Raw genomic sequence first — 17,371 nt, 5'->3', positions numbered from 1 at the left:
TTCAGTATATATCCTAACATTTACTTTGTGCCAGTCAGCAGCCACGCCGTGGGGACAAAAGTGAGAAAAAACACACGCCCCACCGTGCCCTCAGGGAGCTCACAGACTGGTGCCGAGAAAGACGTGCATCGGGGACTCTGAAATAAATGGAGGATTACAGCTTTGAGAAGTGCTAGGAAGGAGATGTGTGTGTTCCCCGAGAGCTAATCCTAGAGAGGATCTGACTTAATCTGGCTGTCAGGGAAGGTTTCCCTGGGGAAGCAACGCTTGAGCTGGGAGCTCAGCCTAGGTTAGGGTGCCAGGAGGAGTCAGTGTGCCAAGGCGTGGTGGCGAGGGAACATGGTGCCTGTACGAAGCGGTGGAAGGGACATGTACCGGCCTCCTAAATGGAAATCGGGCGCCTCTGTGCATCGCTAAATATGACTTGCCTTATTAAAGAAGCCAAACCCCTAGAAAATTGTATGAGCAGAGCTGCAGGTTTTGCAAGAAAATATTTCCCTTTGGCTTTCTAGCATGATTTCATGTTACCTAGAACATACTGGAAGGTACCGGGAAAGGTAACTGTGTTACCCTTAGCTTTGGAGTTAACTAACCCTTTTAATTTTCTTTCAGTTCTGGTATGAGTTGCTAAAACCATGGTGAAATGTTGCTCGGCCATTGGATGTGCTTCTCGCTGTTTACCAAATTCCAAGCTAAAAGGACTGACATTTCACGTGTAAGATTCTGCTGTAGTTAAGCCAAGTACTTCTGACGAAAAAGCAAAAGATAGTTCTACTTAAATCATCAGTTTTGCAGCCAAATGCTGTACCCCTGAGCTATACGCCCTAGAAGTTCAATTTTGAACTTTAGTTCTCAGGTTCTTTTTAAATAGCCTTTTGAGTTGAATTTGAAATGACAGTGATACTTTTACACTTTTATCATTTCCTTTAGAAGCTTAAGATACCTGCAAAGGTATCACAGGCTGATTATCAAAACTATCATCAACCTCATTTTTGCTAATATTATTACCTTGTATTTTAACATACCTCCTAAGAAGTTCAGTGTTGTTTACGTATAGTTTACAATACGAAGGATCTTTGCCTAAATATATTCTGTCCTTTAGAAATAGATCAAGCCTATGTTGTAGAGAAAAAATATAAATTACAAGTTCAGGATGGTTCTGAACCAAATTACAACCAAGATCGTCCTAATTTAAAATTTTAGTCGTTCTTCTGACAGAATAGGAAAGAAGGAGCGATAAGATTTAATAATTATGCATTTGCTAAAGGTTTATTTTGCTGCTTTTGGGCCAGACACTGTGCTGCGTGCCAGAGAAAGACCTGCTAACTACTTTGCTAGGTATAAGGAAATCAAAAATGAGTATGTGTACCCTACCGTATTCCAAAAAGGATTTGAACCAGCTGGAAAAATTGGAAAAGACATGGTTATTGGCCTCCAGATCTCAAAGTAATTCTGATCTCCAGAATTCCAAACTCTGCAGGTGTTCTCTGCATTCATTCACTAAGCATTTATACCCCTGTTTTGTATCTGTACTAAGCAATTTTTTTGATGCTGACAGAAGAATGAAAGTACAAGTGTCTCTGTTCATCTGGGATAAATTCCTCAGATAGGAAGAGGCCCAAGTGATATTCTTTATCATCTACAGATGAAGAAAAACCTTCAGGTGTGGATCTTACTAAAAGGTGTTAAATGTCTTTTGAAACTTTTCTTCTTTATAATGTGAGAAAGATGTCAATGAGGGCCATATGCCTGCAGCATGTTGGGTAGAAAAATCTGACTATGAAAACTGAAAGTTAAGAAAGCATGAGTCATGATGGTTTCCTCAATATTCCAGTTCCCAAGAGTAATAGCAAGAATCAGTTTAGGCACAGCCTTAATTCAAGTATATATCTATAGTGCTGAATTTTAAAATACTTCTTGTATGTTTTTCTAGATTCCCCACAGATGAAAACGTCAAAAGAAAATGGGTATTAGCAATGAAAAGACTTGATGTGAATGCTGTAGACATTTGGGAGCCTAAAAAAGGAGATGTGTTGTGTTCAAGGCACTTTAAGAAGACAGATTTTGACAGAAGTACTCCAAATATTAAACTGAAACCTGGAGTCATACCTTCTATCTTTGATTCCCCATCTCACTCACAGGTTTGTTCATGACATACTGCTTACCATCATTACCCACTTTTTTTTTTTTTTTTTTTTGTGGTACGCGGGCCTCTCACTGTTGCGGCCTCTCCCTTTGCGGAGCGCAGGCTCCAGACGCGCAGGCCCAGCAGCCATGGCTCACGGGCCCAGCCGCTCCGTGGCATGTGGGATCCTCCCGGACCGGGGCACGAACCCGTGTCCCCTGCATCGGCAGGCGGACTCTCAACCGCTGCGCCACCAGGGAAGCCCCATTACCCACTTTTTATGGTACTATTTAAGAAACTTCACCACACTTGCTACCATTTTTGTTGTTTGCTTATTAATTTGAAGCCCATTCTTTAAGTTTTTAGGTTTGTAAACTGCTTAAGCTTTTGTAATGAGTAGTAGAAGAATTTTACCAGAATCCACTCAGAAATATCTGTATATTATTAAGGTTTGGTGAAGCAGGCTACCTTAGGAGTTGGTATAGCTCAAGATTCGTGCCTGAAAACTGGAGGAACATGAGAGGGTTGAACTGGAGTTCCAAGGTGGCAGTGCTCCTCACACTGCAGCAGAAGTCAAGAGCAGAGCCTCTGACAGCCCCAAAGTATACTTTTAGAGCCACACACACACATTCAAGCTTAAAGCCTAGGTAGGACTAGAAGGTAGAAAACCAGAACAGGAGAAGGAAAGAAGAGAGGTCAGAAAAAGACAAACAATTGTTGAAGTAAACTCTGGTTGAATTCTGTGTTTTTTCCTCAATGATGTTAGTGCCGTGGGTGGGCTGCTTCACCCTCGCTATCTCACTTGACTTCGTATGCCTGAAAGTGTATTCGTGTCCAGAAACTATAGAGACTGACTGATTCCAATGTGGAGAATTCAGGGAGAGCCTGTGGGTTCCCACAACAATAATCGTGAACCTCCATTGAAAGGTGTCTCCTTCCTGACAGCTGGAAACGAGGAAAGTAGTCTAGAAGAGTGCCTGCTACCAGGTGGTCTGGGTCACGTTTGCGGGTGTTCATATTGCAGTACCTGAGCTATCCGGTGGAGACTGCCTCACTTTCTTCCATATTAATAAGTGTACAGTATCTTGTGCAATTTGCTCTCAAGGGTTTGTTTCCTATAGCAGGGAGTCATCTGTACTGTTAGGAGGACCTTAAGAAATATGGACATACTAAATCAAATAAACCATAAATTACTAACTTTGAAAAACTATTTCCTAATAACAAGTAAATTTTTTATTATAGGAAATTAGATGATACAATCAAAAAGAAAATTAAAATTAACAATAATCATGTAATCCAGAAATAATACTGTTAACACTCTGATGTGTATCTTTCCAGTCATTTGTATGTGTATGTTTGTATATAAATTCATCTATATATATTCTTACAAAATAGAATTATACTGTATATCCTTTTTATTTTTTGCTTCACTCTTTCGTTCTTTCAACATTCTTATAGTGCTGGCTGTGTGCCAGGCACTATTCTAAGCACTTTACATATAAACTCTTATAGTCCTCAAAACAACCATAAGAGTTAAATACTATTATTATTCGCATTTAACCACTTGAGAAAACTTAGGCTCAGAAAGCTGGAATACATTCCCCAAGTCGCACTGCTGTTAAATGGTAGAGGCTGGATTTGAACCCAGGCATTTTGGCTCCAAAGTTCACTCTTAACTACTGTTTTCCATGATGTTAAATATTTTTCCATAAGGAGACTTCCCTGGTGGTCCACTGGTTAAGACTCCACGCTTCCACTGCAGGGGCACAGGTTCGATCTCTGATCAGATCCCGCAAGCCATGTGGCATGGCGAAAAGAAAAAAAAAAAAAAGACACAAGGACAGTGTGACAAATGTCCTCCTAAAAATATATGTTTTTTCCACAACAATGGCTTTCAAACTTTAGTCTACATAAGTATTATCCAGGGAGCTTGCTTAAAATGCAGAATCCTGTGCCCCTCTCCCAAAGAATTTGATTCAGCAAGTTTGGTTTGGAGTCTAGGAATCTGCACTTTTTAACAAGCACCCCCCATGATTGTGCTGCAGCTCAAGGGATCACATTTTTAAGAGGAACCTATACGGAACATCAATTTTTTAACTAAACTTTATAGTGAAGTCAACATATATAAAGGCCCACCATAAAGCTTATACCAATCTGCTTACCTACTAGTTATGCATAAAAGTGTCTGTTCCCCCTAATCCTCAATGTAAGTTGTGATTTTAATCTTTGGTAAAATTGATAGGCAAAAATGGCATCTTATTGTTTTAATTTATCTCTGAATATTAGAAAATGATTATTTCTAATATGAATATTAGAAAATGTGTTTCTGCATTTTTTCATATGTTTATTAGACGTTTTTATTTCTTATGTGTATCACTTATTCAGGTCCTCTTCTATTTTCGTCTTTTTCTAAGCTGTTTTGGAACAACACTAGGTATTGAGGCTATGAATCATTTAACTGCCATCTATGTTGCAGTTACTTTTTGTTATTTGTCTTTAGCTCACATTATGGGGTTGTTTTGTTTTGTTTTGTTTGAAATTCAGACTCTTTTTGAGTAGTCCTATATTTTCTCTTGTGCTATCTGACTTTAGCCTTTAAGATTATGTAAATATTTCCCATGTATTTTTCTACTTCCTCATTGTTTTCATTCTTACATAAATTTTCAGTATATAGAATTTCATTTTGACTTATACATAAAGGATATAACTGTTTTTCATGCCTTTCTCCACTTATTTAGAATGACACTTTTTATCCTAAAGGCGTTTATCTACATGATATATTCAGATTTTTCTAAGAGTAGTACACTTTTTAAACTATTGTTACTGAGTAGGGTATTTTTAATACTTTGTAGGGTATATCTTCCCTCATTGTCACTCTTTTTCCTTTTTTTTCCCAGAAAAATTCATGTTTCCAGATCAACTTTAGAGTTACTTTGGGGAAGTTCCTTTAAAGTACTCTCAGTAAATTTAAATTGTACTGACTTTTTTTTTTTTTTTTTTTTTTTTTGCAGTACACAGGCCTCTCACTGTTGTGGGCTCTCCCGTAGCGGAGCACAGGCTCCGAATGCGCAGGCTCAGCGGCCATGGCTCACGGGCCCAGCCATTCCGCAGCATGTGGGATCCTCCTGGACTGGGGCACAAACCCGTGTCCCCTGCATCGACAGGTGGACTCCCAACCACTGCGCCACCAGGGAAGCCCCTAACTTTTACTGACTTTTAAAAGCAATTTCCAGAAAAAGAAATATATTAATTTTACTACATACAGTTAAGAAGGTTAAAATTTTTCAAAAGGACAGAAAATCTACAATGATTGTTATTAACTATTCTTAACAGGGGAAAAGAGAAAATCTTCATTGTAGGAAAAACTTCACCCTCAAAGCCCTTCCAGTCACAAACCACAATCACCAGCTTGTTGGTGCTTCCTCGTGTATCGAAGAATTCCAGTCCCAGTTCATTTTTGTAAGTAAAATTACTTACTGGGCTAATGTTAATATTATTAAGATGACCATGTCCTCTCTCTTAGGATTAAGTTTTCAAAATCTTATTGAAAAACTAGGAGTTTAGGTGTTTGAGATTTTTTTTAATATGTAATATCCAGAAATATTGCTTCCCAGGGGCATTATAATTTACATATTTGCAATAACGATCTACAGGTAGTTAATCTTTTGTTACATAGTTCAAAGAGTGCTTTCACAAGGATATTTCAACCAATAAAATGCAATAATTAATTCCTCCCTATAGGTACTATAGTTTCTATATGGAAATATCTAATTTAAAAAATAGTATGTCTTTAGGTTTTCTTAAAGGACAGTCGTACACACACATTATTGAAGCTTTATTCATCTCATTGCCTGTTGATGTTAGAACCAGGCCTGGAATCCAGCTCTGTTTTACTGTCTTGATTACTATAGCTTTATAATAATTCTTGAAATAAGACAGTGTTAATCTTCCAACTTTGTTCTTTTTCAAAGTTGTTTTGGATATTCTGAGTCCTTTGCATGTTCATATGAATTTTAGAATTACTTTATAAATTTCTACAAAAATCCTCCTGGAGTTTTGACTGGGATTATGTTGAACCTACAGATCTACTTGGGAAGAACTGACGTCTTAATAAGACTATTTTATGTCTTCCAGCCCATGAATTCATTGTATCACATCATTTATTTTGACCTTTAAATTCTCTCAGCAGTGTTTTGTAGTTTTCAGTATACAGGTCTTTCACTCCTTTTATCAGATTTATCCCTAAATATTTTATATATTTGGATGCTGTTATAGACAGTGTTGTTTTATTTACTGTTGAAGTGGGGAAATAAATTTTTTTTTTACTTTTTTATTTTATTTTTTTATACAGTAGGTTCTTAATAGTCATCAATTTTATACACATCAGTGTATACATGTCAATCCCAATCTCCCAATTCATCACACCACCACCACCCCTACACTTTCCCCGCTTGGTGTCCATACGTTTGTTCTCTACATCTGTGTCTCAATTTCTGCCCTGCAAACCGGTTCATCTGTACCATTTTTCTAGGTTCCACATATTTGCGTTAATATAGGATATTTGTTTTTCTCTTTCTGACTTCCTTCACTCTGTATGACAGTCTCTAGAACCATCCACATCTCAACAAATGACCAAATTCCATTCCTTTTTATGGCTGAGTAATATTCCATTGTATATATATACCACATCTTCTTTATCCATTCGTCTGTCGATGGGCATTTAGGTTGCTTCCATGACCTGGCCATTGTAAATAGTGTTGCAATGAACATTGGGGTGCATGTGTCTTCTTGAATTATGGTTTTTTCTGGGTATATGTCCAGTAGTGGGATTGCTGGATCATATGTTAATTCTATTTTTAGTTTTTTAAGGACCGCCATAACTGTTCTCCATAGTGGCTGTATCAATTTACCTTCCCACCAACAGTGCGAGAAGGTTCCCTTTTCTCCACACCCTCTCCAGCATTTGTTGTTTGTAGATTTTCTGATGATGCCCATTCTAATTGGTGTGAGGTGATACCTCATTGTAGTTTTGATTTGCATTTCTCTAATAATTAGTGATGTTGAGCAGCTTTTCATGTGCTTCTTGGCCATCTGTATATCTTCTTTGGAGAAATGTCTATTTAGGTCTTCTGCCCATTTTTGGATTGGGTTGTTTGTTCTTTTAATATTGAGCTGCATGAGCTGTTTATATATTTTGGAGATTAATCCTTTGTCCGTTGATTCGTTAGCAAATATTTTCTCCCATTCTGAAGGTTGTCTTTTCATCTTGTTTATGGTTTCCTTAGCTGTGCAAAAGCTTTGAAGTTTCATTAGGTCCCATTTGTTTATTTTTGCTTTTATTTCCACTATACTAGGAGGTGGATCCAAAAAGATATTGCTGTGATTTATGTCAAAGAGTGTTCTTCCTATGTTTTCCTCTAAGAGTTTTATAGTGTCTGGTCTTACATTTCGGTCTCAAATCCATTTTGAGTTTATTTTTGTGTATGGTGTTAAGGAGTGTTTTAATTTCAGTCTTTTACATGTAACTGTCCAGTTTTCCCAGCACCACTTATTGAAGAGACTGTCTTTTCTCCGTTGTATATCCTTGCCTCCTTTGTCATAGATTAGTTGACCCTAGGTGCGTGGGTTTATCTCTGGGCTTTCTATATTGTTCCATTGATCTATGTTTCTGTTTTGTACCAGTACCATATTGTCTTGATTACTGTAGTTTTGTAGTATAGTCTGAAGTCAGGGAGTCTGATTCCTCCAGCTCCGTTTTTTTCCCTCAAGACTGCTTTGGCTATTTGGGGTCTTTTGTGTCTCCATACAAATTTTAAGATTTTTTGTTCTAGTTCCGGAAAAATGCCATTGGTAGTTTCATAGGGATTGCATTGAATCTGTACATGGCTTTTGGTAGTATAGTCATTTTCACCATATTGATTCTTGCAATCCAAGAATCTCCATCTGTTGATGGAGATGTTATATCTCTCCATCTGTTGGTATCATCTTTAATTTCTTTCATCAGTGTCTTATAGTTTTCTGCATACACGTCTTTTGTCTCTTTAGGTGGGTTTACTACTAGGTATTTTATTCTTTTTCGTGCAGTGGTAAATGGGAGTGTTTCCTTAATTTCTCTTTCAGATTTTTCATCATTAGTGTATAGGAATGCAAGAGATTTCTGTGCATTAATTTTGTATCCTGCAACTTTACCAAATTCATTGATTAGCTCTAGTAGTTTTCTGGTGGCATCTTTAGGATTCTCTGTGTATAGTATCATTTCATCTGCAAACAGTGACAGTTTTACTTCTTCTTATCTGATTTGTATTCCTTTTATTTCTTTTTCCTCTCTGATTGCCATGGCTAGGACTTCCAAAACTGTGTTGAATAATAGTGGTGAGAGTGGACATCCTTTTCTTGTTCCTGATCTTAGAGGAAATGCTTCACTTTTTCACCATTGAGAAGGATGTTTGCCATGGGTTTGTTGTATATGGCCTTTATTATATTGAGGTAGGTTCCCTCTGTGCCCACTTTCTGGAGAGTTTTTATCATAAATGGGTGTTGAATTTTGTCAAAAGCTTTTTCTGCATCTATTGAGATGATCATATGGTTTTTATTCTTCAATTTGTTAATATGGTGTATCACGTTAATTGATTTGCGTATATTAAAGAATCCTTGCATTCCTGGGATAAATCCCACTTGATCATGGTGTATGATCCTTTTAATGTGCTGTTGGATTCTGATTGCTAGTATTTTGTTGAGGATTTTTGCGTCTATATTCATCAGTGATATTGGTTTGTAATTTTCTTTTTTTGTAGTATCTTTGTCTGGTTTTGGTATCAGGGTGATGGTGGCCTCATAGAATGAGTTTGGGAGTGTTCCTTCCTCAGCAATTTTTTGGAAGAGTTTGAGAGAGGATGGGTGTTAGCTCTTCTCTAAATGTTTGATAGAATTCACCTCTGAAGCCATCTGGTCCTGGACTTTTGTTTGTTGGAAGATTTTTTATCACAGTTTCAATTTCATTACTTGTGAGTGGTCTGTTCATATTATCTATTTCCTCCTGGTTCTGTCTTGGATGGTTATACCTTTCTAGGAATTTGTTCATTTCTTCCAGGTTGTCCATTTTATTGGCATAGAGTTGCTTGTGGTAATCTCTTTGGATGCTTTGTATTTCTGCAGTGTCGTAACTTCTCCTTTTTCATTTCTAATTTTATTGATTTGAGTCCTCTCCCTCTTTTTCTTGAGGAGTCTGGCTAAGGGTTTATCAATTTTGTTTATCTTCTCAAAGAACCAGCTTTTAGTGTTATTGATCTCTGCTATTGTTTTCTTTGTTTCTATTTCATTTTTTTCTGCTCTATCTTGATGATTTCTTTCCTTCTGCTAACTTTGGGTTTTGTTTGTTCTTCTTTCTCTAGTTCCTTTAGGTGTAAGTTTAGATGGTTTATTTGAGATTTTTCGTGTTTCTTGAGGTAGGCTTGTATAGCTATAAACTTCCCTCTTAGAACTGCTTTTGCTGCATCCCATAGGTTTTGGATCGTCCTGTTTGCATTGTCATTTGTCTCTAGGTATTTTTTGATTTCCTCTTTGATTTCTTCAATGATCTCTTGGTTATTTAGTAACGTATTGTTTAGCCTCCATGTGTTTGTGTTTTTTATGTTTTTTTCTGTGTAATTCATTCTAATCTCATAGCATTGTGGTCAGAAAAGATGCTTGATATGATTTCAGTTTTCTTAAATTTACTGAGGCTTGATTTGTGACCCAAGATGTGATCTATCCTGGAGAATGTTCTGTGCACACTTGAGAAGAAAGTGTAATCTGCTGTTTTTGGATGGAATGTCCTATAAATATCAATTAAATCTATCTGGTCTATTGTGTCATTTAAAGCTTCTGTTTCCTTATTTATTTTCATTTTGGATGATCTGTCCATTGGTGTAAGTGAGGTGTTAAAGTCCCTCACGATTATTGTGTTACTGTCGATTTCCTCTTTTAGAGCTGTTAGCAGTTGCCTTATGTACTGAGGCGCTCCTATGTTGGGTGCATATATATTTATAATTGTTATATCTTCTTCTTGGTTTGATCCCTTGATCATTATGTAGTGTCCTTCCTTGTCTCTTGTAACATTCTTTATTTTAGAGTCTATTTTATCTGATATGAGTATTGCTACTCCAGGTTTCTTTTGATTTCCATTTGCATGGAATATCTTTTTCCATCCCCTCACTTTCAGTCTGTATGTGTCCCTAGGTCTGAAGTGGGTCTCTTTTAGACAGCATATAGATGGGGTTTGTTTCTGTATCCATTCAGCAAGCCTGTGTCTTTTGGTTTGGGCACTTAATCCATTCACGTTTAAGGTAATTACCTATATGTATGTTCCTGTGACCACTTTGTGAATTGTTTTGGGTTTGTTTTTGTAGGTCCTTTTCTTCTCTTGTGTTTCCCACTTAGAGAAGTTCCTTTAGCATTTGTTGTAGAGCTGGTTTGGTGGTGCTTAATTCTCTTAGCTTTTGCTTGTCTGTAAAGCTTTTGATTTCTCCGTAGAATCTGAATTAGGTCCTTGCCTGGTAGAGTAATCTTGGCTGTAGGTTCTTCCCTTTCATCACTTTAAGTATATCATGCCACTCCCTTCTGGCTTGTAGAGTTTCTGCTGAGAAATCAGCTGTTAACCTTATGGGAGTTCCTTTGTACATTATTTGTCCTTTTTCCCTTGCTGCTTTCAATAATTTTTCTTTGTCTTTAATTTTTGCCAATTTATTACTATGTGTCTCGGCGTGTTTCTCCTTTGGTTTATCCTGTATGGGACTCTCTGTGCTTCCTGGACTTGGGTAGCTATTTCCTTTCCCATGTTAGGGAAGTTTTCTACTATAATCTATTCAAATATTTTCTCGGGTCCTTTCTCTGTCTCTTCTCCTTCTGGGACCCCTATAATGCGAGTGTTGTTGCATTTAATGTCCCAGAGGTCTCTTAGGCTGTCTTCATTTCTTTTCATTCTTTTCTCTTTATTCTGTTCCGTGGCAGTGAATTCCACCATTTTGTTTTCCAAGTCACTTATCTGTTCTTCTGCCTCAGTTATTCTGCTATTGATTCCTTCTAGTGTATTTTTGATTTCAGTTGTTGTATTGTCCATCTCTGTTTGTTTGTTTTTTAATTCTTCTAGGTGTTTGTCCTTTAATTCTTCTAGGTCTTTGTTAAACATTTCTTGCATCTTCTCGATCTTTGCCTCCATTCTTTTTCCACAGTCCTGGATCATCTTCACTTTCATTATTCTGAATTCTTTTTCTGGAAGGTTGCCTATCTCCACTTCATTTAGTTGTTTCTCTGGGGTTTTCTCTTGTTCCTTCATCTGGTATGTATCCCTCTGCCTTTTCATCTTGTCTATCTTTCTGTGAATGTGGTTTTTGTTCCACGGGCTGCAGGATTGTAGTTCTTCTTTGCTTCTGCTGTCCTCTCTCTATTAAATAAATTGACTTGTATATCAATCTTGTATCTGTCAAACTTGCTAAACTCACATATTAATTATCAAAGCTTTTTTTTTAGAGGTTATCCGATTTTCTACATAGACAATCATGGTGTCTGTCATTAAAAACAGTTTTATGGTATCCCTTGTGGTCCAGTGGTTAGGACTCCATGCTTGCACTGCTGAGGGCCCAGGTTCAGTTCCTGCTTGGGGAACTAAGATCCCACAAGCCACGTAGCGTGGCCAAAAAAAAAAAAAAACAGTGTTAATTCTTCCTTTCCAATGTGAGTGCCTTTCATTTCTTTTACTTGCTTTATTGCAGTACCTTGAACCTCCAAGGTTACGCTGAAGAGAAGTACTGAGAAATGATCTTTATGCTTTGCTCCTGATTTTAGGAGGAAGTTGTTCAGTCTTTCACTATTAAAGATATTCATATGATATTAAATATGTTATTTCATAACTGCCCTTTATCAGATTGAGGAAGTACCTTTCAATTTTTTTCTTTCAGTTTTACTGAGATATAATTGACATATAGCCCTGTATAAGTTTAGAGTGTACAGTAATGGTTTGATTTATACATATCAGGAAGTGATTATCACAGTGAGTTTAATGAACATCCATTATCTCATATAAACTAAGTTAAAGAAATAGAAAAAAATTTTTTTCCTGTGATGAGAAGTCTTAGGATATACTCTCTTAACAACTTTCATATATAACACAGCAGTGTTAATTATATTTGTCATGTTGTACATTATATCCCTAGTACTTATTTCTCTTATAACTGGAAGTTCTTACCTTTTGACTGCCTTCATCCAATTCTCCCTCCTCCTATCCCCTGCCTCTGGTAACCACAAATATGAACTCTTTTTCTGAGTTTGTTTGTCTGTTTTTGAAGTATAATTGACCTACAACATTATGTTATTTCCTGTTATACAACACAGTGATTCCATATTGCTATACATTTCAAACTGATCACAATAAGTATAGTTACAGTATGTCACCAAAGATATTACGTAGTTATTGACTGTATTCCCAACACTTGTACATTTCATACCTTTGACTCATTTACTTTGTAACTGGAAGTTTGTTCCTCCTACTTCCTCACCTGTTTCTTTCCTCCCCACCCCCTCTAGCAATCACCTGTTTATTCTCTGTATCTACAACTTTGTTTCTGCTTCTTGTTTGTTCATTTGTTTTGTTTTTTAGATTCCACGTATAAGTGAAATCATACAGTATTTGTCCTTCTCTGTCTGACTTAAATTCACTTAGCATAGTACCTTCTAGGTCCATCCATACTGTTACATAGGAAGTGCCTTTCTACTCCTACTTTGCTGAGAATTTGGATCAGAAAGGAATGTTAGTTTTGTCAAATGCTTTTTCTGTGTCTGCTGAGAGATCATTTGGGTTTTATTTTTTAGTTTGTTAGTATGATTAGTTACATTGATTTGTTTTTATTTTTGGCCACACCACATGGCTTGTGGGATCTTAGTTACCCCACCAGGGATTTGAACCTGGGCCCTCGGCAGTAAAAGCAGAGTCCTAACCACTGGACCACCAGGGAATTCCCCAGTTAATTTCTTAATGTTAAACCAGCCTTGCATTCTGGAATACACCCTACTTCATGATGTTATCCCTTTTATATATTGTTGGATTAGATTTAAAATTTTGTTTAGAATCTTTCCTTGTATGTTCACAAAGAATATTGGCCTATAGTTTTCTTTCCTTTGAATATCTTTGTCTGGTTTCAGTATCAGAATAATGCTAACCTCAAAGAAAGAGTTAGAAAATGTTGCCTTATTTTTTAGTTTTCTAGAAAAGTTTGTATAGATTTGCAGTTATTTCTTCTGTAAATATTTGGTAGAATTCCCCAGTAAAACAATCTGGGACTGTAATTTTCTTTGTGGGAAAGTTTTTTAAGGAGCTTGTTACCTTCCAAGGGATTTGTCCATTTTATTTCAGTTGTCAAGTTTATTAGCTTAAAATTATTCAAAACATTTCCTTACTATCTTTTCAATATCTACAGAATCTGTAGTGATACCGTCTGTCTCATTTCTGATGTCAGTGATTTGTTTCTGTTTTCTTTTATTGCTGATTAGTCTGCCTAGAGATTTATCAGTTTTATTGATCTTGTCAAGAACTAGCTTTCACTGATTTTTCTCTTTTTTTTGTTGTTTTTATTTTCTACTTCACTGATTTCCACTCATCTTTATTATTTCCTTTTACTTATTTCAGTAAAATGTGCTCATCTTTCTAGTTTCTTTTTTTTTTTCTTTTGGCAGTACGCGGGCCTCTCACTGCCGTGGCCTCTCCCGTTGCGGAGCACAGGCTCTGGACGTGCAGACTCAGCAGCCATGGCTCACAGGCCCAGCCGCTCTGCGGCATGTGGGATCTTCCCGGACTGGGGCACGAACCCGTGTCCGCTGTATCGGCAGGCAGACTCTCAACCACTGTGCTACCAGGGAAGCCCTCATCTTTCTAGTTTCTTAAGATGGAAGCCGAGGTCATAGATTTGAGGCTTCTTCCTTTCTAACGTTAGCATTTAGTGATATTAATTTCTCCTTAAGTATTGCTTTAGCAGCATTCCACAAATTAAATGTGTTTTCATTTTCATTTAGTTCAAAATACTTCCAAATTCCATTTTGATTTGTTCTTTGATCCACGGGTTGTTTGGAAGTGTGCTATATAGTTTGCAAATATTGGGGAATTTCCCCAATATCTTTCTATTATTAATTTCTAACTTAATTCTGTTGTGGTCAGAGAATATACATTGTGTGACTTGAATGCTTTTAATTTTTTTGAGACTTACAGCCCACAGTATGGTCTGTCTTGGTAAACGTTCTGCATGCATTTGCAAAGAATGTGTAGTTTGCTGATGTTAACCAGAATGTTCTAGAAATGTCAATTAGGTCAAATTGATAATGTTCAAATCTGCATTCTTAATTAATTTCTGTCTACTTGTTCTATCTTTTATTGAGAGAGAGCTGTTAATCTTCTAGTATACCTGTGGATTTGTCTAATTCTCCTTAAATTGTCAGTTTTTGCTTGTTACATTTTGCAGCTGTTATTAGGTACTAAATATTTAGTATTCTTATGTCTTGATAAATTAACCCCTTTATTTTTAAGAAATGGCCTTCTTTATCCCTGGTCATATTCATTGCTCTGAAGTCTACTTTGTCTGATAGTAACATATCCACTCTAGTTCTCTGTTTATTAGTGTTATTGTAGTGTATCTTTTTCAACTCCTTTACTTTCAACCTGTTTGTGTCTTTTTATCTTTAAAGTGCTTTTTTTCTGGGCAGCATGTACTCTTGGGTCTTGATTTTTTTTAATATAACCTGATAATTTATGCCTTTTAATTGGATTATTTAAACTCTATACTTAATGTGATTATTATTACATTACTTTAAATTTTTTTATATCACATTACTTAATGTGATATGGTTTGGTTTAAATCTGTCATCTTACTTATTTCCTGTTCCATTTGTTCTTTGTTCTCATTTTCTTCTTTTTTTGCCTTCTTTTGGATTAACTGAATTTTTTTACAATTCCATTTTATCTCCTTTTTTTCACTCATCAGCCATAATGCTTTGATAGTTGCTTTTGGGTTTATAGCATCCATATTTAATTTACCACAGGCTACATGATAAGTGATATTATTCCACTTAGCATATAGTATATGAATCTTATCATAATATACTTTATTTCTCCTCTCCAACCTTTTTTGCTACTGCTATCATACATTTCACTTTACATATGCTATGAACCCCACACTACATTTTATTATTTTTGTTTAAACAATAAATTATCTTTTAAAGAGATTTAAATAATAGTAAATCTGTTATATATTATTTATTATGATAACAAATCTATTAAATTTATTATAAATAAATTTAAATTGTAAGTTTTATGTACAGGTATCCTATTTGATTCTTTTTTAATATCTTTCACGTCTCTGCTTAACTTTTAAACATATATAATACAGTTTTAATAACTTTGTTAATTCCCTTGTCTGCTGATTCTAACATTTGTCAGTTCTGGGTTGGTTTCTATTGATTGGTTTATCTCTTATTATGGCACGTATTTTCCTGCTGCTTTGTGTGCCTGGTAAATTTTGAGTGCCGGATTTTACTTTGCTGGATGTTGGATAGTTTTTTGTCCTGTTTTCTTGAGCTTGGTTATGGAGTTTGGTTATTTGGAAACAATTTGATCCTTTCAGGTTTTGCTTTGTTAGGTAGGACTAGAACAGTGCTCAGTCCCAGGCTATTTATTCTCCACCACTGAGGCAAGACTTTTGTATACTCTGCCCGGTGCCCCATGAATCTGGTCTGCCTGGTGGGAGTAGTGTCTATGCCCTGTGAGCTCAGGGCACTCCTGACCTGTTCTGGTCGCTCTTTCCTCAACCTCGAGCAGTTTCCTACAAGGAAATACTTGAGGGGGAGCCTCTGAAGATCTCCAGTGTTCTCTCTCTGTGTAGCTCTTTCCTGTCTAATACTTTGCCCTATGAACTGTAGCCACCTTGGTCTCCCTGGATACTTTGCACTGACTCCTCAACTCTATCTACCAAGCTCTACCTGGGTTTCCTCCCCTTGCACTGAGGCCTAGAACTCTCTCAAGGCAGTAAGCTGGGCAATCTTAGGACTCACCTCTTTGTTTCCCATCTCTCTGCAGTATCTGCCTTCGTTGCCTGATGTCTGTTTATCTTCAAACATTTTTACATCTTTTGGCCATGTGTTGGGGTTTTTTTAGATAGGAGTCAATCCAGTCTATGTTACCGCATCTTGGCTGAAGGCAAAGTCCTCTTCACTAATTTTAAGTAACAGCTTTTCAAAATTATTTTATGTTACATTTATAAGATATGTCAGTGTTGTTTTTGGATGAAGAAAAGTCTACCCAGCAGACATAAACATGACCACAGTAAATACTGAGAACTTAAATTATCTCTTTAAAACCCCAAGACCAGAGTCATCTCTAAATCCATAACACCCAGCCTGAGGACCTGCTTCAGTGCTCCTTTTCTGTCATACCTTATAAAGTGAAATATTCATCAAAATAAAGCAATTCAGTTAAAAGTTTAAAAATGTAAGTTTTTGTGATAGGTAAAACTTAAACTTAGCAGCTCCACACTTAGGGACCAAAAGCTGTATAGTCATTGTGAATGTCTCGCTGTTCATAAGCAGATACCTACCTCCAGGTGAGAAGTACTTCCCATCCACAGGATTCTGTACTCCTCGTGTATGCCTGGCCTTGGACAAAGAGGGAGGCCCTAGGCGCCAAAAATACTGTTCTACCCCCATCCTCTTCCTGTATTCTTTAAACCTCTTAGTATCACCAACTTAAAGATCTTCTCTAAATATAGTAAGTGGAGAAATAGCTGAGGCCTAGTTATAATTTTTTATCTCACTGCTTGTCTGTCTGGTTTAATAACTTGGTGTTTATATTTTTAGGAACATAGCTACAGTGTGATGGACAGTCCAAAGAAACTTAAGCATAAATTAGATCAAGTGATCAGCGAGCTAGAGGATACCAAGAAAAGTCTGCGGAATGTTTTAGGCCGAGAAAGACGTTTACAAAAATCATTGAGGAAGACAATCAGGGAATTAAAGGATGAATGTCTCATCAGCAAAGAAACAGCAAATAGACTGGAAGCTTTCTCTTGGGAGTGGTGTCAGGAGAGCATAGAACAAGACTATATTTCATGAAATAATTTCATGTTATGTTCTACCTAAAATTGTTATTGGTACAGCTTTTCAGAAAATGATTACCATCATTAAATAATATCTGTCATTTAGAGTGCTTCTTTGGATCCTCCGCAGCATTAC

The 17,371-nt window shown here is 36.6% G+C and overlaps 1 protein-coding gene across 2 annotated transcripts; it reads left to right on the top strand.

Annotated features, from left to right (window-relative positions):
* The first annotated feature begins 635 nt into the window (after positions 1 to 635).
* On the top strand, positions 636 to 17,251 carry THAP6 (THAP domain containing 6). 2 transcript variants are annotated; one of them, XM_065878253.1, is made up of 4 exons: positions 636 to 715; positions 1,934 to 2,141; positions 5,459 to 5,584; positions 16,997 to 17,251. In XM_065878253.1, exons 1-4 carry the CDS (start codon positions 636 to 638, stop codon positions 17,249 to 17,251), a joined length of 669 nt encoding a protein of 222 aa, XP_065734325.1. The 2 variants fall into 2 exon arrangements, with proteins under 2 accessions (XP_065734325.1, XP_065734326.1); XM_065878254.1 differs by lacking the exon at positions 5,459 to 5,584.
* Positions 17,252 to 17,371: the final 120 nt, after the last annotated feature.

Source organism: Phocoena phocoena, chromosome 5 (genome assembly GCF_963924675.1).
Source record: "Phocoena phocoena chromosome 5, mPhoPho1.1, whole genome shotgun sequence".
Taxonomy (NCBI): Eukaryota; Metazoa; Chordata; class Mammalia; order Artiodactyla; family Phocoenidae; genus Phocoena; species Phocoena phocoena.
This window is presented reverse-complemented; position numbering and strand designations above follow the sequence as displayed.